This window comes from Carettochelys insculpta, chromosome 8 (genome assembly GCF_033958435.1).
Source record: "Carettochelys insculpta isolate YL-2023 chromosome 8, ASM3395843v1, whole genome shotgun sequence".
In the NCBI taxonomy this organism is placed as follows: Eukaryota; Metazoa; Chordata; order Testudines; family Carettochelyidae; genus Carettochelys; species Carettochelys insculpta.
The window spans coordinates 28,226,285-28,250,311 of NC_134144.1; the positions used below are offsets into that span (position 1 = coordinate 28,226,285).

The 24,027-nt window shown below is 43.5% G+C and overlaps 1 protein-coding gene across 4 annotated transcripts in view; it reads right to left on the minus strand.

The window, feature by feature from the left end:
- Positions 1–818: 818 nt before the first annotated feature.
- Positions 819–24,027, minus strand: part of ITPRID2 (ITPR interacting domain containing 2) — a 71,285-nt gene continuing 48,076 nt past the window's right edge. The window contains exons 14-19 of one of the 4 annotated variants that reach the window (XM_075001371.1): positions 21,099–21,226; positions 19,882–20,032; positions 15,511–15,576; positions 13,619–14,032; positions 2,533–2,657; positions 819–2,010 (exon numbers count right to left, since the gene is read on the minus strand). In XM_075001371.1, coding sequence (XP_074857472.1) covers positions 2,553–2,657; positions 13,619–14,032; positions 15,511–15,576; positions 19,882–20,032; positions 21,099–21,226 — 864 coding nt within the window. In that variant the 3' untranslated portion in view covers positions 819–2,010; positions 2,533–2,552. Of the gene's footprint in view, positions 2,016–2,532; positions 2,658–13,606; positions 14,033–15,510; positions 15,577–19,881; positions 20,033–21,098; positions 21,227–24,027 lie in introns of all 4 variants that reach the window. The other 3 variants (XM_075001370.1, XM_075001369.1, XM_075001368.1) reach the window with 3 other exon arrangements.

Genomic DNA, 24,027 nt, shown 5'->3' on the forward strand with positions numbered 1-24,027 from the left:
CCTTCTGAGGGGCAACGACACCTCCACTATGCCTGCCTCTGTGGACACTGCAGAGGACCACCTCCCCTCTTGCAGCTGGAGCCCAAGAAGGAAGACCAGGAGCACCCCAGGACCCAACCCCCACTGGAGCCAGAGGCAGACACAGGGTCTGAGGCCAGCAGCAGCATCCTGGTCGTTGCCCTGGACTCCAGCACTTCCAGCCAGGCCACCTCCAGGGCATCCCTGGAGCTCTTTGAAGATCCCTCTGGTAAGTACCCCACGTCACACCCCCCAGGACATGGAGAGCAGGCACAGAAGGGGCGTGCTGCAAGCCTTGCCAGGCCGGCTTGGGTGGGACCTCACGCTGTGGTCCCAGCATGTAGAATCATGTGCAAGGACTGGACCCAGTAGACAGTCCCCAGGCACAAGCACCAGCACCAGCCTGCTGCCAGCCTCACAGGAAGCCGGATGATCCCCAGGCCCCAGAGGAGTGGGGACCTTCTAGCCCCTGCCACAGCTGGAAGCAGGCTAGCCACACATGCGCCTGCCTGCCTGACCCCAGAAACACTGAGTGTGGCTCCCAGCATGTGAGCATGCCCACAGGCGACAGCATGCACTCCCGCAGACAGTGCCGCAAGCTGCACGTGTGTGTGGGGGCCCCGGGGAGGGCAGGATGCACCCAGCTCACCCGCCACTCAGCAGTAATGTCTATAGAGAGCCCTCCACAGTATTTACCCCAGATAAAATGGATATTTTTAAGCAAAAACTAAAATGCAAAAAACAAAATAAAAAATGTACCCAACTACATTAATGTAAAAAATAATTGCAAAAACCATATGTAGGCAAAATAAATATTTTATTGGTTTCATATTCCTGTTTTTAGAAATCAGCCCTTAGGTGTGTCTTCCAAACACATTTATAAATCTTTCACATAAGCCTTTTAATAGAATATTGTTATACCTTAACTATTCTTTGATTGAGACTTTTGACATAATATAAACATTTTTAATAGTTAGAAATGATAAAGGCACAAAGGAGAATCCCAGGTGTTTATGATACGCATCCATTAAACGTTTGTCTGATCACACGAAAAAGTCCACATATGAACCTTATTTACTTCCATTTGACCAAATACATTTTCACTGGCTTATGCTACAATATAACCAGTTGTGTGTATGTGGGGAGAAATCTCCCCCAAATACATCCAAGGCCATCCACCCACTCCAAGTCATAAAATGCCATTACTTTTCCCAAGAGCAGTATTCTTCCTCTATTTTGCTTAATAAAAGACCAACAAGAATTTATCTTGATATAACAGAGACGTCATCAACATACATATAACAGTGTTTAAAATAAGGCACATTTCCAAGTGGGTAGGGAGAGGAACTGTAAGGAAGCAAAATAAAATTAAAGTTATCTTCTGCACAAAGAGAAAGCTTTCAGTGTAAGAACTTTAAGTAGTTTTAGGTTACCTCATATCGTTCTACAACTCTTCTAACGGTGACCTCCCCAAGAGTTAACAAAATTTTTACAAACACTTTTTTTCTTCTTTTAAAGTGACTCTAAGTAACAGCAGTGGAAACAAGTTTTGGTTGTTTCAAGCTCTCAGAGTGATTCAGTTATTGCACAGTAAATACCTCACAGAGGTCAGTGGTTTTTTACATATATTAAAAAAAAGTTAGGCTGAAAATGTGTATTATTTATAAATTGGTTAGATCAAGTTTCATGACACGCCTCTCCACAAAGAAATCAACTGCACACAAATTAGTAATAGGGACATAGAAATAAATATTAGGTTTTCAAATGGCCAGAGTTTTCTTGATGGTTTACAGAAAGTAGTTATCTAAGCCAAGCGTCTAACTCGTTGTAGCAGAACTCAGGAAGAGATAATAAGGCATGTAAAATAGAACTAAGCATTGTGCAGAGTAGCCCATCTCAGCAGCTGTAGTGCAGCCCAAGTACATAACATGACACATTCACCGGTGTATGTATTCCAAGAGCAGAATTCCACAGCTTCATTGGTCCCCATGCCTATCCTTTGGAGAAAGAAAAAGCAATGAAACAGCTACCATTTAAGAGCAGGACTAGATGCATCAAGGGGTGTGACACAGTAGTGCCCCTTTAAAACTTGCTAATTGCTTAGATAATGAAACATATATTTTTATTTAGATAACCTTCATATTCATAGCACACAACATATGCTGTACGGTTAAAGCACAGATATATAAGGGAACACTGCGTGCATAGCAATAAGGAGGTTCTATATTAGCTAAAACTGCCAGATTTAAGTTTCATCTGTCAAAGCCATGTAATAGATTTAGGCATATATCATTCATTAATATTCATTAAACTTCAACTGCACTAGTGCAGTTTAGGTTCAGGGAAAATAACAATGTAAGATTTGACTTTCTTGTAGCTGTATAAAAAACTTTTATACTTAAATGTGCGAGAACTTTTAAAAGTGCATCTAAAACTTAATGTAATCTGTATCCCGAAAAATTTTTCTGCAGTTATTCAGTCAGTAAGTTAAATCAATCAATTCACAACAATTACCTGTAGCACCTGCTTCACCGCTATGTATCTTGTTTTACATTAGCAGATCTACCGGGGGATGATACAGCTGCTAACAATCCACTTACTATTTCCCGTCTGATTTCACCAACAATAGATTCTTTGATCTAAAAAAAAAAAAGATTAAATGGAGTTTTAAGGTCATCAAGTTATACATAGCTCTGCATTCAACACTATTTGATTTTAAAGACTCTGAAAAACATGGTGGTGTAAACTGAAGAGCTTCCCAGACTGCAAAACTCTACTTCAGCTTCCATCACGATTTATTCCCTTTACTGCATGCCAACACCCTCTTTTTATTTCTCCCCTACACCCTTCCACAGTCTCTTCTTCCAGGCTGCTACAGGTGACATTTCAATCCATGTTTTCAAACATTTGAGCTCTGCCCTCTCAGTCCCCTAGGAGTATGTCTGTGCTGCACACTAAGCCCCTGCCCTGGTTCAAGTTCGGCCATAGTTCTCTTTCCCTCCATGAAGCAATCTGCCTGATTTGGGTCAGCCAGCTTTCAGAACCTGTGTCCCAAGACCCTGCCAGGCAAATGGGTCATATATAAAGCACTAAATCCCCATCACTCTCAAAAAGCAACCACTACCATGACTGCATTTCTTGCTTGGGTGAAAAATTCTGGATTGACAGCTCTAGAGACTGAAATCCTACCTTTTTCTACAGAGGATATAAAATATGAAAAGAAGGTTCCTCCCATTGCCTTGTAACCCTGTCTTGGAAAGACATTCTTTAAAAGCCAAAAGGCTTAGTTTCCATGCCGTGTAAATCTCTTGGTGCCTCTGCTGAGACTACTCCTTAGTGCCAATAATAGTGGCAATTTTACATTCTATAATACACAAGCATGTAGGGACAGAATCAGACAGACTATAGCAGAAAATGAGTTATATGTGCTGTGAATGGCATAAAAGGCAGTAAGAAGAGATTCTATAAATACATTAGGAATTAAAAAAAAAAAAAAAAAACTAAGGAAAGGGCAGGTCTCTTCCAGCCTTACATTTCTAAGATTTTAAGTACTGAGGCAACCATGTATGTCTCACACTAGCCACCAAATAGCCAATAGCTGTCAAACATTTTGGTCTCTACCAAATTGAGTTGGATTTGAACAGGAGACACAGAAGGGAAAGTATTCATATCACATCACCAATCAACACACGCTGATCCCATCCCATGAACTAATATTCCATCCATTCAAGTGAGGTGCTTACAGGGTATTATAAGTATAATTAAAATACAATTTCTGTAAAATTCTTCCACACCAGGATATGGTCAAATGATCATCATCCCAAAGAAAGCTTCTTTCATTTTGTTAAACATGCAGAATAATAAAGAACCCAGTTGCAATTCTTTCAATGCTGTGATCTAAGAGTCTAGAAGTAAGCATTGTATGAGCTATTTCAACAGAGGCAAGACTGTACTTCCATCAAACAAGATGACCAGTGTTCAGTACTTTGACATTTAACAGTGCTGAATTCTCTTCTGTGGGAGCAAATTCATCAACTCTGAGAGCTAGCAGTTAAGGTTTTTTGTTTTGGGTTTTCTTTAACCAATAAAGACTTACAGGTCAACGGTCCCATACATCACAGTCCACCCAAGCATATTCTGAAACACTATATACCTTCTCCTTCCCCAACATGAGATCATAGGACTATACAGAAGGGAGGCATTGATTAATAAGCAATGAGTTTAGCATTTTTGAAGGAATATCTCAAGAATGCATACTAATAAATTTCCTTTCCTTCTCCAACAAAGAAGAATGCCAGTGCTAATAATGGACTTACACAAGCACAACACATTTCAGTCTGTAGTAATTTCAGTGCTTATGAAATGGAAAGATTCTTGTGAATAGTATGTGGTAGCATTTGCAGACTCTGCAAAACACTTCTACACACCCCTATGCCAATTCACCTAAATCCTGACCTTCAAAACAGTTCCTCTTCTGTGTCTGAATCTCTCCTGAATAGGCTGCTAATAAAGTTAAACTGCGTGACAACTTTGTTATGTTTTCCAACATCCACCTGTTGAGTGAGTCCAGGTCAAATAAGTCAGCATATTTGAATACAATTTACAGAAGCCTCAGAAAACACAGGCAAATACCATGAATCTCTCTTCAGAGTGTAGTTTTTTTTTTTTGTTTTTTTTTGCTATCACCTCAGGTTCAAAGAGGAACTTTCACACTGGAGTAAATTTGAGAAGGACATTTCCTGAAACAACAGCATACTTGGTCACCATTTTGGTTTCTTAGGCTACTCTTACATACTGTTTGAATTACAACTTTCTCTTTCCTCTCTCAGGCTACATCTACACTACAAGATAAATTCGAATTTAAGGCAGTTAGCTCGGTATTACCAAGTAACTGTAAAATACCATTAGCTCAATTTAGGGAGCACCAATATTGATATTACAACATTGTTGGTACTTGATGGGTATAGAGACAAGCTCGAATTCAAAAATTCAATTAAATGCCAGTGTGGAAGCACCACATCTTAAAATCGAATTTATTAGCCTCCACAGATGTCCTGTATGTAACCCAGAATGCTCCACAGTGCTCTGCTCTGGCCGCTGCTCTCCAAGTGTGAAGGAATTTGGTAACAGAAAGACCGTGCATTTCAAATCAGGAAGCCTGTGGCTGTGGGCTCGTGTTTGTATGAGAGCCTGAGAAATGTCTTTCTTTCTTTGCTATTAGGGCTATGAATGCACCTACCCATCATAAATAGACCCAGCATGGAGTTCATGGTTCTCTCTGTACAGTTGTTGTTTTTTTCTGCGCTGCCCGGCACCAGCCACTACCCCGCCCGCACCACGTGGTAGCGAGGAGGTTGTGGGGATTGTGATTGCATAAGAGGCTAAGAAACTTCTTCTCAGTGGCTGACATTTGTGCACGAACCCCCCTCCCTCCTCCACAGGCACCAGTCAGGGTCTTTCCTCACGCTCAGCCAGATCACATGGGAAGCCCCCAACGTGATAAAAGGACATGCCTGCCGTTGGGTGCTGACCATGTCCTGGACTGTGCACAGTTAGGGCTCCAAGGGCAGGAAAGATGTTCTGGGTATTGCTGCCCCTGGGGAGAAGTCTCCCCTGGTGGCTAAGATACCCAGGGGGATTAATTCAACTGACACCCCACTGAAAGCCCCTCACGTCCCTAGCAAGGGACCAGTGGGGCTTGCTGACACTGGGGAGTGGGAGGGGGATGAAGTCTCCCCTGGTGGCGAAGATATTTGGGGTGAATAGTTCAATTACTTCAACTGCCTCTGCAGCTGCAGACTACAGCCCTCCCCGCCAAAAATATTTTGGGCGTCTTGCTGTCCATTACTGACACCTGCTACTGTGATACTTCTGTTATACAATCACTTTCCTAACATTTACTATCTTTCTTCATGCTTTGACCCCCTGAAAATACAGGGTGGAGAACAAGCTGAGATTCCTGTTTGTGTTAGAAGTTCAGTGTTTGAGGTTTCACAGCCATCCCCCTCCCGCCCCCCACCATTGGTAATGTCTGTGTAGTGAAGAGGGAAGACAAAGATTTTTTTCCCAAGACTTTTCTATTCTTTTTCTTCTAACTTTGAGAATACAGTCTATCCCTGTGTTATTTTCAGGGACCAGATGCAGTGACGGGAGTGGGGTGAACAGTCAGTGGATGGCCAGTTGAGAACACAGCCTGTGCACAGAAGTCTTATAGTGCACAGGAAAGCCCAAGACGACCCCCTCCTCTTTTTTTCAAAAACTTCCTATAATTTCTTTCTTCAAACTTTTCAGGGTCCCACATGTTATTTTCAGGGATCGGATGCAATCACAGGAGGGGAGACACTCAAGGATGGCCAGCTGAGAATTCAGTTACATAAGAAAGATTTCTGTTAACTTTTTTTGCCATCTCTGTGGACGCCCTACTTTTCCTTCCTTACAACGGGAAAAATGGATGTTTGCTCAGCACAGGAGGGGAATGAGGAAAATGCAATGTGGGAAGATGATGTCAAAGACTAGCGAGCATATCCAGAATGCTACGGGGATGAAAGAACTGTGCAATAGGTTCCCACAATGCACTACTTTTTAGGCCTAGCCTTTTTAGGCGACAAATCTGAGGAACTCACTCAGATTGAAGTGACATTAGAGGAGGTTTTGGAATTAATTGATAAGCTGAATAGTAACAAGTCTCCAGGACCAGACGGCATTCACCCAAGGGTTCTGAAAGAACTCAAGTGTGAAATTGCGGAGTTATTAACAGTGGTTTGTAACCTATCCTTTAAATCCACTTTGGTACCAAATGACTGGAAGACGGCCAATATAACACCAATATTTAAAAAAGGCTCTAGAGGAGATCCTGGCAATTATAGACCGATAAGTTTAACATCAGTACCAGGCAAATTAGTAGAAACACTAGTAAAGAGTAAAATTGCAAGGCACATAGAAGAGCACGAATTGTTGGGCAAAAGTCAGCATGGTTTCTGCAGAGGGAAGTCGTGTCTGTCTAATCTATTAGAATTCTTTGAAGGGGTTAATAAACATGAAGACAAGGGGCACCCAGTGGACATAATATACCTAGATTTCCAGAAAGCCTTTGACACGGTCCCACACCAAAGGCTTTTATGTAAATTAGGTGGTCATGGGATAGGAGGAAAGGTCCTTTCATGGATCGGGAATTGGTTAAAAGACAGAAAACAAAGGGTTGGAATAAATGGTAAATTTTCACAATGGAGGGGGGTAACTAGTGGTGTTCCCCAGGGCTCAGTCCTGGGACCGATCCTGTTCAACTTGTTCATCAATGATCTAGAAAATGAGGTAAGCAGTGAGGTGGCAAAGTTTGCAGATGACACCAAGTTGTTCAGGACAGTCAAAAGCAAAAGGGATTGTGAAGAACTACAAAAAGATCTCAGCAAACTGAGTGATTGGGCAGCAAAATGGCAAATGAAATTTAATGTGGGTAAGTGTAAGGTAATGCATGTTGGAAAAAATAACCCAAATTACACGTACTACATGATGGGGTCAAATTTAGCTACGACAGATCAGGAAAGGGATCTTGGAGTTATAGTGGATAGTTCTCTGAAGACATCCACGCAGTGTGCAGCGGCAGTTAGTAAGGCAAATAGGATGTTAGGAATTATTAAAAAAGGGATCGATAATAAGACAAAAGATATCATACTTCCCCTATATAAAACTATGGTACGCCCACATCTCGAGTACTGCGTGCAGATGTGGTCTCCTCACCTCAAAAAAGATATATTGGCATTAGAAAAGGTTCAGAAAAGGGCGACTAAGATGATTAGGGGCTTGGAAAGGGTCCCATATGGGGAGAGGCTAGAGAGACTGGGACTTTTCAGTTTGGAAAAAAGGCGATTGAGGGGCGATATGATAGAGGTATATAAAATCATGAATGGTGTGGAGAAAGTGAATATAGAAAAATTATTTACCTTTTCCCATAATACAAGAACTAGGGGACACCAAATGAAATTGATGGGTAGTAGGTTCAAAACTAATAAAAGGAAATTTTTCTTCACACAGCGCACAGTCAACCTGTGGAACTCCTTGCCCGAGGAGGCTGTGAAGGCCAGGACTCTATTAGGGTTTAAAAAAGACCTCGATAAATTTTTGCAGGTTAGGTCCATAAATGGCTATTAGCCAGGGATAAAGTATGGTGCCCTAGCCTTCATAACAAGGGCAGGAGATGGATGGCAGGAGATAAATCACTTGATCATTGTCTTCTGTTCTCCTTCTCTGGGGCACCTGGCATTGGCCACCGTCGGCAGATGGGATGCTGGGCTTGATGGACCTTTGGTCTGACCCAGTATGGCCATTCTTATGTTCTTATGTTCTTACTGCAACAGTCAATATTTGCCAGTTGAGTGTGACAGTAATTAGTCAAAATTGTGAGGAGCACACTGGGAGGTGAGGATAGTCAAAATCGAATTTATAAATTCCAGAGTTACACAATCGATACTGATAAATTCAATTTCTTCTCGTAGTATAGACGCAGCCTCAGTTTCCTCTTCTAAAACATTCAGCAATGATATAAGAATCCTACATATGGCATTATATATATTGACACACACACACAAAAAAAAAAATAGAAAGGTCACCAATACAACCTTAGAGTTCTTTTGGAAGACCAATACAGAAAGGTAAAATGGGCTGCAAGAAAGCTTTCTCCAGTGCAACTCATTAAATGGCCTCATAAATAACTTTTCCAAATTACAATTTTCAATTAGACTCCCCAAAAAGGATTAAAGGAAACAGATCAGACAATTTGGGATGTCGTGGTCTACCTGGTATTCTCTCCTGAATCAAACAGGCAGTTTCCAGAATGTGTCTCACCTGTCCTTGAGATACCTTCCTGGACACCATTAGAAAGCAAACAAAACCATTTACCATAGAGTACTTTCCATTTTATGTAGAGAGACAAATGGTAGTAATCTCAAAACCCTACCCCTGGTGCAATGACAGGTAGCATATAATAGTGCTGATCACAAAAACCATGTGATCACTGCAGGCGAATCTCACAAACAGCCAGATTGGGATTCCTTTACTGACACTGAGTACGATCATACTCCACCAATATTCCAATTATTTAATGGGCCTACACATGATATAAGGTGAGCAAGGGTATTGAAAGCTGGAGCCTTGTCTCACAGTGCAACCAAGTTGGTTTTCCTAACAGCAAAGCTCGATATATCTTCTTGTAACATTACTATTTTGCTCAGTTTTAACACTGGTATCCTGTCAATATACTGTAGCTTTCTTTCTTTTCTTTGGCTAGTTAGGCAAGAAACAGATTAAAGGCCTTCAGTGTCTTCTCATACTATAGGTCGTGCTCTCAAGAACTCGTTTCATATTATTTACCATTCTATGCTCCACTTTACAGCCTAAACATTCCAGCCAATCTAAGCTTATAAACACAGAAGAATCCTTGGTGTCTGAAAAATTCAAGTATTCTTTATTTTCTTTGTTTAGTTTTTCCACCAGAGCACAAAGACTGTTTTGGTGCTTTCATGGAAAACTGGGGGAGTTCAGAACTTAATCCTGTTAGATCACATTACATCTTCAAAGGGCCGTGCAAATTGGCAGTATGCTTCATATCGCCATTGTGAAGGAGACAAGAAAATAATATCCCCTTTTCACAGATGGAGGAACAGAGACAGTGCAAATGTGCATGAGCTGGGGTCAGACTGTGAGCATAGCTATGTCTACCACATTTTAGAAGGGAGTGGGGGTGGTAAAGGATCCTGAGGCAATCCCTTACTCCTACTTACACGGGCTAACTGCATTGTGAGTAACACCACAGGGAAAACAGGGAAGTGGAAGGCAATTTCTTTAGGGCTGCTACTTCTCCTTCCACACAAGTAGGTGGAGCTAAATTGGCCTGCCCGAGGAAGTATATGTATCTCACCAGGAGGGTGGTGAAGTTCTTGAATGCAAGGGGTGGGGGAATCTCCTTCCCCAGAGATTTTAAGTCCCAGATTGAAAAAGTCCTGGCTGGGATGACTTAGTTAGGGTTGATCCTACTTTGAGTAGGAGGCTGGACTCGATGACCTCCTGATGTCCCTTCCAGCCCTAGGTTTCTAGTATTCTAACTGTACTATGTTAGATCAGATTAATTTGATGTTTAATTATGTTAGATCAGATTAATTAATAATGCTGGATCAGATAAATTTCCCATCCCCAGCCACCTGGAGCAACTTCGGGCCCAGGTATTATACTGAGACTCAGAGATTTATACTTGGTAATGACGTGCTCCCCGGACAGCACAACCACATGCTAACCCCTTCTCAGTGCTCACAGCAAAGCCATGAGTGAACCTTCAGTGACACACTGTAGTTGAGTGAGCCACTTTTAGAGCTCGGATTAAAACTTGCTGGTTCCTATTCCTGTGGTCAGTGCACAGAGTAAAAAGTCCACATTCCTACAAAACAACATCTGAGGAAAAAACATTTATTTGTTGTTCTCTGGTATGTTGGGTGTCATGAAGTTTAAATCATAATAGTCATAGAATACTAGAACTGGAGGGGAACTCAAGAGGTCATCAAGTCCAGTCTCCTGCCCTCATAGCAGGACCAAAGATCCCATCTAAAACCATCACTGACAGATGTCTATCTAACCTGCTCTTAACTATCTCCTGTGATGGAGAGTCCCCAACCTCCCTAGGCAAATTATTCCAATGTTTAACTTCCATGACAGGAAGTTTTTCCTAATGTCTAACTTAAGCCTCCATTGCTGCAGTTTAAGACCATTGCTCCTTGTCTAGTCCTCAGAAGCCAAGGAGAACAATTTTTCTCCTTTCTCTTCCCTCCACCTCTCTGGGTACTTGAAAACAACTATCACATCCACTCTAAGTCTTCGCTTTTCTAAACTAGACAAGCCCAATTCTTTCAGTCTTCCCTCATAGCTCATGACCTTTAATCACTCTTCTCTGGACCTTCTCCAATTTCTTCACATATTTCTTGAAATGTGGTGCCCAGAACTGGACACAGTACTCCAATTGAGGTCTAATCAGCACCGACTAGAGCTGAAGAATGACTTCTTGTGTCTTGTTCACAAAACTCCTGTTAATTCATCCCAGAATCATGTTTTTTTTTTTTTGCAACACCACCACACTGTTGATTCATATTTAGCTTATGGTCCACTATGACCCTGAGATCCTTGTCTGCAGTACTCCCTCCTAGACGGTCACTTCCCACTCTGTGTGCATCTGCTCAAGACCCTCCCTATAAAAACACAGGAACAAATTTACACAGACACACCCCTTGAACCCAAACCAGATTTACTCTACCTGTTACCCAAGATCCATAAACCTGGGAATCCCGGACACCCCATCATCTCAGGCACTGGCACCCTCACCACAGGACTGTCTGGATATGTGGACTCTCTACTTTAGACCCTATGCTACCAGCACCCCCAGCTTTCTTCAAGATACCACTGACTTCCTCAGGAAACTACAATTCATTGGTGACCTTCCTGAAAACACCATCCCGGCCACCATGGATGTAGAGGCCCTTTACACCAATACCCCACATGAAGATGGACTCCAACCTGTTAGGAACACTATCCCTGATGAGACTGTGGCACAAATGGTGGCACAGCTTTGTGACTGTCCTCACCCACAACTATTTCAGATTTGAGGACAAATTATACCTTCAAAAGAGTGGCACTGCTATGGGCACCCGCATGGCCGCACAGTCTGCCAACATTTTTACGGCTGACCTGGAACAATGCTTCCTCAGTTCTTGTCTCCTAGAGCCCCTCCTCCAGCTGTGATACATTGATGACATCTTCATCATCTGGACACATGGGAAGGAGGCTCTTGAAGAGTTCCACCGTGATTTCAACAGTTTCCACCCCACCATCAACCTTAGCCTGGACCAGTCCACACAAGAGATTCACTTCCTGGACACTACTGTGCAGATAAGTGATGGTCACATAAATACCATCCTATACCAAAAACCCATGGACCGCTATGCTTATCTACACGCCTCCAGCTTCCATCCAGGGCATACTACATGATCCATTGTATATAGCCAGGCACTAAGGTACAGCCATGTTTGCTCTGATCCACCAGACAGAGACAAACATCTACAAGACCTTTACCAAGCTTTCCTCAAACTACAATACCCACCTAAGGAAGTGAGGAAACAGACTAACAGAGCCAGATGGGTACCCAGAAGCCACCTGCTACAAGACAGGCCTCACAAGAAAAACAAGAGACCACCACTGACCACCATCACATAAAGCCCCCACCTAAGGCCTCTCCAACGCATCATCAGTGATCTGCAACCCATCCTGAACAATCATCCTTCACTCTCACAGACTTTGGGACGCAGGCCTGTCCTCGCTGACAGACAGCCTGCCAACCTTAAACAAATCCTCACCAGCTACTATAGATCACAAAACAGTAACTCTAAGCCTGGAACCAGCCTCTGCAACAGACCCTGCTGCTAACTCTGCTCACGTATCCACACCAGTGATACCATCACAGGACCTAACATCAACCATATTATCAGGGGTTCCTTTACCTGCACATCTACTAATATAATATATGCCATCATGTGCCAGCAATGCCCCACTGCAATTTAAACTGGCCAAACTGGACAGTCTTTATGTAAAGAATAAATGGACATAAATCAGACATCAGGAACGGTAATGTACAGAAACTTCTAGGGGAACACTTCAATCTCCCTGGACACGCAGTAGCAGATCTAAGGGTGGCAGTCTTGAAACAAAGAAATTTCAAAAATCAAATGGAGAGCTGAGCTACAATTTATTTGCAAATTTGACTCCCTTAGCCAAGGATTAAACAGAGACTGGGAGTGGCTCACACCATACAAAAGGCGCCTCTCTGCCCCAGGAGTACTTTGTATTTGTCCTTATTAAATTTCATCCTATTTATCTCAGACCACTTCTCCAGTTTGTCTAGATCATTCTGAATTGTGCAATTCATGCAATTAAGAAAATGTGTCACGGTCCTCTTTTAAAGACAAATCTACAGAATAAAGAACGTGGCAACCAACCCCCATTCTTTCATTGACAGTGAACAACTAATCCAAACAAATAGGAATCACTTTAACGGTTCAGAAGAGCTGAAGTCACTTTCATTCACTCCAGTCAGATGCCTAGAACCAGCAATGGTTTGGTTGCAGGGCAATAAAAGTGGTGGAGAGCAATCTTGAAATTTATTAGAGAGACCTTTTAGATACGTTTCGCCAATAAATTAACTCCATATAGCCCTTACTGGCAGCTGAACTTCAGAAAGAGAAGCATCCTCCAATCTAATTTTACTTTGAAATCTGACAAGCTTTCATGTTACCAACCAGATGTGCTGGACAGTTTCCTACCATCCCCATGGTACTAATCAATTAGCCTTAATGTGCTCATTAATGGTTTTGCTCAGCTATAACAATTATGGCTCAACCCACTGGGACTGGCAGTAGGGCCACTGCAGCAGGCTCCATTTCATTGGTAGGGATGGGAGGGGAAGAGGTTCCTGATTCCCAGTGTCAAACAATTAAGGGCAATACATCTACACCTCAACTAACCAACATTTTAAAACCCAGGACTCCAGTAGACTGACCATATTTCTTACCTCCCGTATGACTTGCTGAAGTTCCTCATTCTCCACACTTCTGTGAATTTCATCAGCTGAAGGCACATGAGAGACTTTTTCAGGTTTTTGTTCCACCCCTAATTTGGCATCCCCTGAATCCACAGAGCACTCAGCATGCTGCCCAGTACTTGCTCTTGCTGGCGGGGTGGGTGTTAAAGCAACAGAAGCTCGGTATAACATCTTGCTTTGGTTCCTGGATTTTCCAGTCAAGTCAGATGGGTTTACAGCAGCTTTTCTACTTGTATGACTGGAGCATACCGAAGACGAATCTGAGTTTCCATGAGAGAACATCAACTCTGATCCCTCAGCTGGAAGAGTTTCCATACCAAGTTCTCCCAGTCCCAATCCCAACTCAGACTTCAGAAATGACTGCTCTCGAATAAGTTCAGAGACCTAGAAGTACAGTGAAACCAGTTTTCTTTATTTCCCCTTGTATTCTCTCAGATAAAAAACACTAGAAATTGGTTTTTACAGGTGCTTTGCCTGTGCACTTCACAGGCAAAGGCAATTTACACTGGAATGCAGAAGTGCACAAATCATGTACAGATGTGACTTTTTTTTCCTTATTTGTTCAGTCACTTTGTCATTTCATGAAATGTATATATATGCTTTGCCTTTGTGACTGATCAAGGATCATACGGAAGACTCTTTTATTTAAAGCCAAATGAAATCGAAATGACTACAGTACTGCAAGCCACTGACTAGTGACAAAGATCAAGATGATGAAAATATCCATAAGTCTTTTATTGTTTCTCTCCCTAGCAAAGCAACTGAAATATGCCTATGTTTCTGCAAATTCTGGGCAGCTCTGTTTGGCTACGTCGACACGTGAAGCCTACATTGAAGTAGCTTATTTCAATGTAGCGACATCGAAATAGGCTATTTCTATTTCGATGAATAACGTCTACACGTCCTCCAGGGCTGGCAACGTCGACGTTCAACATCAACGTTGCGCAGCACCACATCAAAATAGGCGCTGCGAGGGAACGTCTACACGCCAAAGTAGCACACATCGAAATAAGGGTGCCAGGCACAGCTGCAGACAGGGTCACAGGGCGGACTCAACAGCAAGCCGCTCCCTTAAAGGGCCCCTCCCAGACACACTTGCACTAAACAACACAAGATCCACAGAGCCGACAACTGGTTGCAGACCCTGTGCATGCAGCATGGATCCCCAGCTGCCGCAGCAGCAGCCAGAAGCCCTGGGCTAAGGGCTGCTGCACACGGTGACCATAGAGCCCCGCAGGGGCTGGAGAGAGAGCGTCTCTCAACCCCTCAGCTGATGGCCGCCATGGCGGACCCCGCTATTTCGATGTTGTGGGACGCGGATCGGCTACACGTGCCCTACTTCGATGTTCAACTTCAAAGTAGGGCGCTATTCCCATCCCCTCATGGGGTTAGCGGCTTCGACGTCTCTCCGCCTAACGTCGAAGTTAACATCGAAATAGCGCCCAACACGTGTAGCCGTGACGGGCGCTATTTCGAAGTTAGTGTCGCTACTTCGAAGTAGCATGCACGTGTAGACACGGCCTTTATGTGGTCTGTTATTGTTCTGTATGTCTAAACTAAAATAAATTAATGACAAAAGAGGTACTTATCTACAAATAACTGACCACAGAATAAAAGAGAAGTACTGCAGCAAGCTCAGAACATACGAACAATACCTGACTAATGCCAAGCAATAAAACACGTGCAAGACAATACAAGCACTTATGTCCATGTGGTTTCTATGATCACAGGGGTAATGCAATCATTTTCTACAGAACTACTCACTGGGTAAGTGCTTGCAGGTACTAATCTCTAATATATACTAGACCTGTTCCACTTCTCCTAAGAAAGTCTTTCCTAACGTTTAGAACAAAATTACTTACGGGTTCCATGACGTTCAGTGGAGAAGGGCATGACAGATTATCAGTGCTCCTGCTGCCATACATGCCCTGGAAAATTAAACAAAATTAGCATACCAAGGTCTACTGGTTTTTTAAGCTGTCAAATGTTAATAATATATTGTGCGGCAGGAAACACTCTGAAGAAGTAAAAACATGGACAACAGGACACAGAAACCTGATCAAAGAGGGCCAATTTTCGGTCATTTTCTAGACGAGGTTTCAGAATATGTATGTGTGTGTATATAGCATTCTCAGACTTAAAACTTAGTTTTGTATCACAGTAATTTCGGATTTTTCTGTTCTGTCTGCACTTCAAAATATATCTCCATGACACAGCCTGTCATGTCTGGCCTAGGTCACTGCTGCTCCAGCACACAGAACTTCTGACACCACTGGCTGGGTGACTTAAGAGATACTGTCCTAGGGTATGTCTGCACTTGGGAATAAAATCAAATGTGTTAAAGTTGACTTTTTAACACTAGATTTTATGAAATCAAAGTTGGGTGTCCACCCATTCAAAAAGTGTTGGCCACTGTTCACAAAGTTGACTCAGTGTGTCCCAGTAAACTGCTTAAATTCGACTGCCCACAGTACATTGTGGGCACTTATCCCACAGTTCTTGCAGTCCCATTGTATTTTGGGTTTTTTGCCAACATGTTATGGGGGAAAAAAATGCACTGCATGTGATCATTGGTGTGTGATGTCCTCCCAGAGTGCACTGCCATCACTCCCCCTGCTGTTGAAACAAATGCCCATTTTTCTGAAGCATGTTCCTGACTCAGGACACTTCCTAGAGTCCAAACCTGTGATGACTGATGGTATCAGAGCTGACTATTTATGGGCCAATCTGCCCGGAGCACAACAGACTGGCAAAGTTTAAGAAAGAGTAGAGGATAGCAAAGTTGAGGAAAGTGAAAACCTTAAAAAGCAGCCTGCCCCTGACTCAGGATGTTTCCTAGAGTCCGACTCTGTGATTCTTGATACCATCAGACAGAGTCTGCTATTTATGAGCCAACCTACCTGGGATGAACAGGCCTCTGGTAGCTTCGAGGACTGACAGAATTGAGCCTTTGGACTGCTTGGAATACAGTAGGATAGCGAAACTGAGGAAAGTGCAAACCATAACAACTAAAGCCAACTCCTCCACAGGCAGGGGAAAAGCCTGCAGCTCCCTGTGCTCATGAATGGGAAAGAAAACAATTACTGGTGCATTGAGTTAGAAAGGGTTTATGGCTTCCCACTTCACTACACAGACATGTCCAACATGGGGCATGTAGCTTGTCAGAAGCTACTTGGGAGATTGTGGAGCGTCCCAGTCATTTGGCACCTGTTTGCCCCACTCAAGAATTATTTCGCCTGCATAAGCAGGGATTCACACACCTCTTCTGTTAAGGATGAACTAGCTCAACTGCCTGTGCAGCACATGGAAGGAAGAGACAAGCCCAGGAGCTCCATTACTTCATAGGAAATCATCCCCCAAGCTGCATGCTTTGGGAAGGAAGTGTGGCCATGCAGGGAGAGCATAGCAAACTCTATTTAACCAAAGACACTATTGGGGTGACTTTTTAAGAGGGAGAGAAGACAATTCTCTTTACAAAATTTCAAATGTGGAACAGGGCAGAGGCAGATGTCTTGGGCAGTGTTTGTGAAAACAGCCAGACATAAGGGCTATCAGCAGTGCACCAACATATGCAATGAAAATCAGGGATGCTTTGAAAAATAGCTTTATGAATGAGCAGACAGTCAAGTGAATCTGCTGCATTTAACTGTTGTGATACCACCCCCACCACTGATGTGTGCACAACCTTTTGATGCATGCATGACCTTTACTGAAAGCACCTCCAACTGCACCCCAACCCATATTAACCAATACATGACACACTAGTTTTCATGACACCATTTTTTCATGTAGGGGATGAGGCTGTCCTTGCCCTCCCTGCCCCTGCATTCTCAGCAGGGACCACTTTAAAATGTAAAACCTGCATTGTGGAGACAGAGGGTGAGTCCACTAGCTGCATGTGAGTTGGGAGGGCAGCCCTGCAAAATGTAAAGTGCAGAAAACAACTTTCTTGGTCTCTTCTGCTAAATCCTGTGAAGGAAAATAAGCCTTCTAAAGCACTGAAACCCTGCACAGGACAGGACATGCCGGTGTCACAAAGCAGGGTCTGAACAGCCCTGCAGGCACATGGTGGTAGGGACAGGGGGAGCCCATCAGCCACATGGCAGATTGCGGGGAAAAGCACAGAAAACAACTTTCTCAGTATCTGCTGCCAAATCCTACTGAGGCATGCTCCTGAGCTGTGCTCACCACGCTGGCGAGAAAGGAAAGGAAATTAATTCAGAATTCCAGGGTTGATGATCCCTACTTCTGTCATCTACTTCCTGCTCACCTGGGCTACGTCTACACGTGAAGCCTACATCGAAGTAGCCTATTTCGATGTGGCGACATCGAAATAGGCTATTTCGATGAATAACATCTACACGTCCTCCAGGGCTGGCAACGTCGATGTTCAACATCGACGTTGCGCAGCACCACATCGAAATAGGCGCAGCGAGGGAATGTCTACACGCCACAGTAGCACACATTGAAATAAGGGTGCCAGGCACAGCTGCAGACAGGGTCACACGGCGGACTCAACAGCCAGCTGCTCCCTTAAAGGGCCCCTCCCAGACACACTTGCACTAAACACCACAAGATCCACAGAGCCGACAACGAGTTGCAGACCCTGTGCATGCAGCATGAATCCCCTGCTGCAGCAGCAGCAGCCAGAAGCCCTGGGCTAAGGGCTGCTGCACACGGTGACCATAGAGCCCCGCATGGCCTGGAGAGACAGCGTCTCTCAACCCCCCAGCTGATGGCTGCCATGGAGGACCCCACAATTTCGACGTTGCGGGACGCGGATCGTCTACACGGTCCCTACTTCGATGTTGAACGTCGAAGTAGGGCGCTATTCCGATCCCCTCATGAGGTTAGCGACTTCGACGTCTCGCCGCCTAACGTCGAAGTTAACTTCGAAATAGCGCCCGACGCGTGTAGCCACGACGGGCGCTATTTCGAAGTTAGTGCCGCTACTTCGAAGTAGCATGCACGTGTAGACACAGCTCTGGAGAGCAGCGAAGGTGAAGCGATGACCAGAAAGGACACATTGGGATACTTTCTGAGGCTAATAAAATTAATTTTAACAATGCTGCCCTCTGCACTAATGTAAGGTTGACATTGAAAAATCAATTTTGGCGTTACTCCTAGTGAAATTGGATTTACAAAAGTCAACTTTAGAGCCTCTTAAAATCAACTTAATGAGTCCGTGGTGAAAACTGATGCTTTATAAAATCAACCTAAGTCCCTCAAATTCAATTTTATCTCCTAATGTAGACCAGGCCATAGACTACATTATTTACATCAGTATAGTCATTGGAGATGGACCTGCCGAAGCAGACACACAAGAGCAGTACTTTTTGCAAGGGTGGGGAAAGAGGGGAGAGAGGGGGAAATAAAAAAGGACAAGACTGTTACTCCTCTACCCCACTGACATACATGTCTCTTATCCTTCCGAGGGGAAGATTCATGCTGCCAGTGCTTCCTTAATTACTTGGCAGGAGAACACACATAATTTGTCAGATGGGAGCAAAAGAGAAGCATTTGAAGGAAGCAAAGCAGAGACAGAGAAGGGGAAGGAAACCTGAAGAAGGAAGACACAATGAAAAGCAGAGATAAATTCAGATCTATGCTCAGTGTTTCATTCACTGGCTAGGCAACACTGGAGATAGCATGCTTAATGTCTTCAAAGCATACGGCCCCATCTCACAGTGCTCTCTACAATGACTTTTGGCTAGCCAAAGGAGCACAGTGGATAAATTCCTGAACATTACCAGTTCCTATGGTTGTGATGCATGAGTGTTAAGGTTGTGGGGATCACAGTACATTTCTTAGGGTGCAGACCAAAACAAAAAGAGGAGAGAAAGGAGAAACAGCAGAAGTAATGAGGTGGGGAATCCCAGCATGGGAGAACAAGATCTGCACAGTGAGGTGTTACTAGTTTAGCCTCAAGGCGGGGAAGACTATATTTTTGTTCATTTTCCCTGTGCTTGGATGGCCTCTTCACATTGAAAGGGCCTTCCCTGACAGATAACAATGACGTGTCACATCTCAACTGAACTAAATACACATTTCCAAGATGCAAAAGATTTCCCCAATTAGTCAAGAAAAACGTACAAAGCTTTGGTTGGAAACTATTTTGATATCAGAGTTGGTGTCTTCTGCATTGTGAGAGAGAGCTTGTGATTTATTACAACAATGCAATTAAAACGCTGCTAAAAATATATGAATACTCATAGCTTTCAGAGCACACTCACTGAGAGTGTCTGAAGTCTGTAAGGTGAAGACATGTGCAAAGTTCTAAGCTGTTCCTCTAGAGCAAGCAGACGTTCCTCTAACTGCATTTCTAACTCCTGTAGCTCAATGCGGACCGATTTCCTCAAACTCTGGAGTTGATCAGCTTCATATCTACAGACAATAAATGATAAAAAAACCAAAAGTATTCTGTTAGAAAAGAGCCACAACAGAACCTGTGGTGCACTCAATACTGAATGGTGCTCTTTCACAGGAAACCTGTGACCACCTGAGCAGCAGTGACAGGGAAGGGAGAAAAAGGCCAACACCATCTCTCTTTTTAAGAAGATGGAGAGGACCAATCCAGAGAGAAAATATATGTCAGTGCCTGTCTATGACAGAGAAAGAGGTTGGGTGAAACATTTCTTTTCTGTGTAACTGGGAACGTGGTCTAAAAAATTTCAAATTAAATTCAACATTATCAAATATATGGAGTTTAGATATTCAATACATTTTAAAGTGGATTCACTTGTAAATTTAAACCAATCTGAACAGCAACATCATGATCAAAATTTATTTCTCCTGCCTGGTCTCTTGTTATAAGCTGTAGTAGCAATGAGGTCAAGAGGTCATTTTCAACAGGCAAACTGCTTTGGAATGTTATTAGTTTTTAATTAGGCAAGTCAAGAGGTGCTGGAAGTGTCAGAAGAAGATGAACAATATTTAAAATTGTTCCAGACCAGCCAGAAAAAGCTGCAACAGTCAGGATAGCTAAACACAGCCAAAATAAGGAGTGCCATCTTTAAACTTCAAAGGGCAGCTGGGGGTTGAAAGAACATCCAAACATTGCAATTCACTATTTTTTTTTTTTTTAATAAAAGGTGGGAGAGAAAAAAAATCTAAGCCAAAAACATTTAACTTAAAAAAACCTCAAAAGCAGCCTTTGATGAAAACTCATCAAAACCCACATCTATCAAAAAATGGAGTGGGACCACAGTTCTGCTGAGTGGCACAAAAGACAAACCAATAAAATCAGGAGAGAAGAATTACAGCTCTGGGGGTCAGAAGATAATCACCAACATTTGAGACAAAACTTAGGCCTCACGCTGTTGAATTAATAAGGCAACTGTCTTAACTTCGATGGAAACAGGAGCAGGTCTCTTTTCATAGTAACTTTTGTTGGACCAAAGAAGTTTAAATATGTACTTATTTTCTCTTTATTAACATACACAATATTTACCTTTCCTCTTCAGTCATGTGCTGATAAACTGTTGTTTGCTGGCGTAACATAGTCAATTCCAAATCCATCATTTGTGTTCTAAACAAGTTTAGACTCCGTCTCACTACCTGTAGTTCCTGAAACGTATTCTAGAAAGACAAGAACAAGATGGTGTCAAGCACAGAATTTTGTTTTTAGGTCTTGATCCTACAATTGGATCCACACAGCTGGGCCTCCACATGTATGCACAGCTCCACTGACTTCCACAGGTTGAAGTACTGAGTTACCGAAAAACAGCCAGTATAAAACAAAACCAAAACAGAGATATGGGTTTATGTTTTAGAGTCTGACCCTCCAGAATGTACTCCCCTGAATAACTTAGGCATAGAGGTAGTTCCACTCACTTCAATAAGACTACTTGTATTAAAAAAATATATATATACAGCAAACTCTTTCATATCCAGAACTCTCAAATAACCGGCATTTTAACCATAAATCAATTTTAGTTACATTTTCCATAAGTACAGTGTAGTGAAAGTAAACATACATAAATACAGCAAACACTGTAAATTTACAGTGTACGCTACTACTGTTGTTGGTAAATAAAGTACTCTGGATTCATTTTTGTTTAGTTCTTAATATCTAATCTTTTTTTTAGTGTTATGCATTGCTAGGTATCCCTCTCTATTACCCAGAATATTTTAATATCCAGCAACCTCCTGGTCCCAGGGCCCCCAGATATGAGAGTTTGCTATACACGAGTGTCTGTGAGACTGGAGCCTTATTTGTAAGCTCTTTAGAGCAGCACTTGTATCACCACAGAATCATATGACTGGAAAGGACTGTGGCACCTCTTCTAGGTCAATTTACCACACACAAGGCAAGACTTGCAGAGCAGGGCTCAGCAACTTTTATCCCTCATGGTACACTTCAGCACTTCTTACATTTTCACAGCACATCCAATGTATATAACCTTATCCCCACCCTCCCCCTGAGAACCAGGCAACCCCAGCCCCCCCACCCCGGCTCTAACTCCATGCCATCCCTCTCCCCCTCGCTCTAACTCGATCCTGGTGACTCACTGAGCTGCCATTACTGCCCCAGAGCTGCCAACACTGCCACCATGTGCTTCTCCAGCCAAGCAGTGGGGCACATGCACAGAACAGCATACAGAAATCCCAGCACGTGGCTCTCAGGCACACACGGTCGCCACTGTTCTATACCACCAGTCCAATCCACTCTTTAAAATTGCCAAAATGGAGATGCTACTATCTCACAACACAACGTATTCCAATGCTTAATCACCACAATTAGGAATTTTTTCCTAATCTCAAACCTAAACTGCCCTTATTGCAATTTAAACCCATTGCTTCTTGTCCTGTCCTTAGGGGGTTAACAAGAACGTTTTTTCTTCCCTCTTCTAACAACCTTTTATGTATTTGAAAGCTGTTATGTCCACTCTAAATCATCTGTTTTCCAGACAAGAGACCCCCAATTCTTTCCATCTTCCCCATAGGTCAGATTTTCTAGACCCATTAATAATTTGTTTCTTTTTTCTGGACTTGCTCCAATTTGTCCACATCCTTCCAGAAATGACACAATACTCCAGCTGAGGCCTAATCAGCACAGAGGAGAAGAATTACTTCTCGTGTCCTGCTTACAACATTCCTGTTAATGCATCCCAGAATCACGTTTGCTTTTTTTTTTCCCCCCAAAATGTTACACTGTTGACTCATGTTTACCATGTGCTCTTCTATGGCCCCCAGACCACTATCTGAGCTACTCCATCCCAGGGAGTTACTTCCCATTTTTGTATGTATTCAGTTGGCCCTTCCTTCCGAAGTGCAAGTGTGGCAGGGTGGGGCCAGGAGAGGGGAGGCAGGAGTGAAAAGAGAGCTGAGACAGAGCTGGCAACCAAAGTGGGAACAGCTGAGGAGCAGGCTGCCCTAAATCAATCAGGGCCAGCTGACCCTACTCCGGGCTACCTTTATCAGCTCTTCTCCACGCAGGGCAAGGCGAGGGTGGTGAAGGAGAGTTTGGGAGATGAGTGAGAAGGAAAGAGACTGAGAGAAACACCTGGGACCATGAAAGAGGAGAAGAGCCTCAGCAACCCGGGGGGCTGTGCTGCCCCAACCCAGGGAGGGTCTGGAGCCTCACCAGAGACTTGGAAGAAGGAGCCAACTAAGGAGGAGACCGGCTGCCATGACTACCGCTCGAGGAAGGGGATACCACGGAGAAGCGTCTGGGGGAAGCGGCCCAGGGAGAGGAGCTGCAGGGGCCTGGGTGAAGTAAGTCAGCCCTCACAGGTAGCGGCTGTCCAGGGTCCCTGGGCTGGAACCTGGAGCAAGCGGGTGGGGACTGGGTTCCCCCCAAGACTGCCCCCTGCCCCAACAAGCGTAACGTGATGCATACGGTAGGACCAGTGGACTAAACAGAGGACCTGGGGCCCAGGAATGAGACTGACCACACCACAGGAAGGAACATTTGTCCAGTTTTGTCCAGACCAGTTTGACTTTTAACCTTATCCTCCAAACCACCTGCAACTCCTCTCAGCTCAGTATTAGCCACAAACTTTATAGCATTGTCTAGATCACTGGTGAAGCCACTGAACATTGATATTGCTAAAGCGCCTGTCTGGTAATGAAGAGATTTTGGGTCCAGTGGTGCCTCGCTACTTGGCTTTACCCCAGTCTCTGGAAAAATCATGGAGGAGAACCGGAAGCAATCCATTTTGAAGGACTTAGAAGAGGGGGAAGTGATCAAGAGTAGCCAACATGGATTCACCAAGGGCAAGTCATGCCTGACCAATCTGATTAGCTTCTATGATGAGTTAATTGGCTCTGTGGACATGCATGTGATATACCTTGATTTTAGCAAAGCTTCCAATACAGTCTCACTCAATATTCTTGCCCACAAGTTACAGGAAGTGTGGAGTGGATAAAAAGCTGGT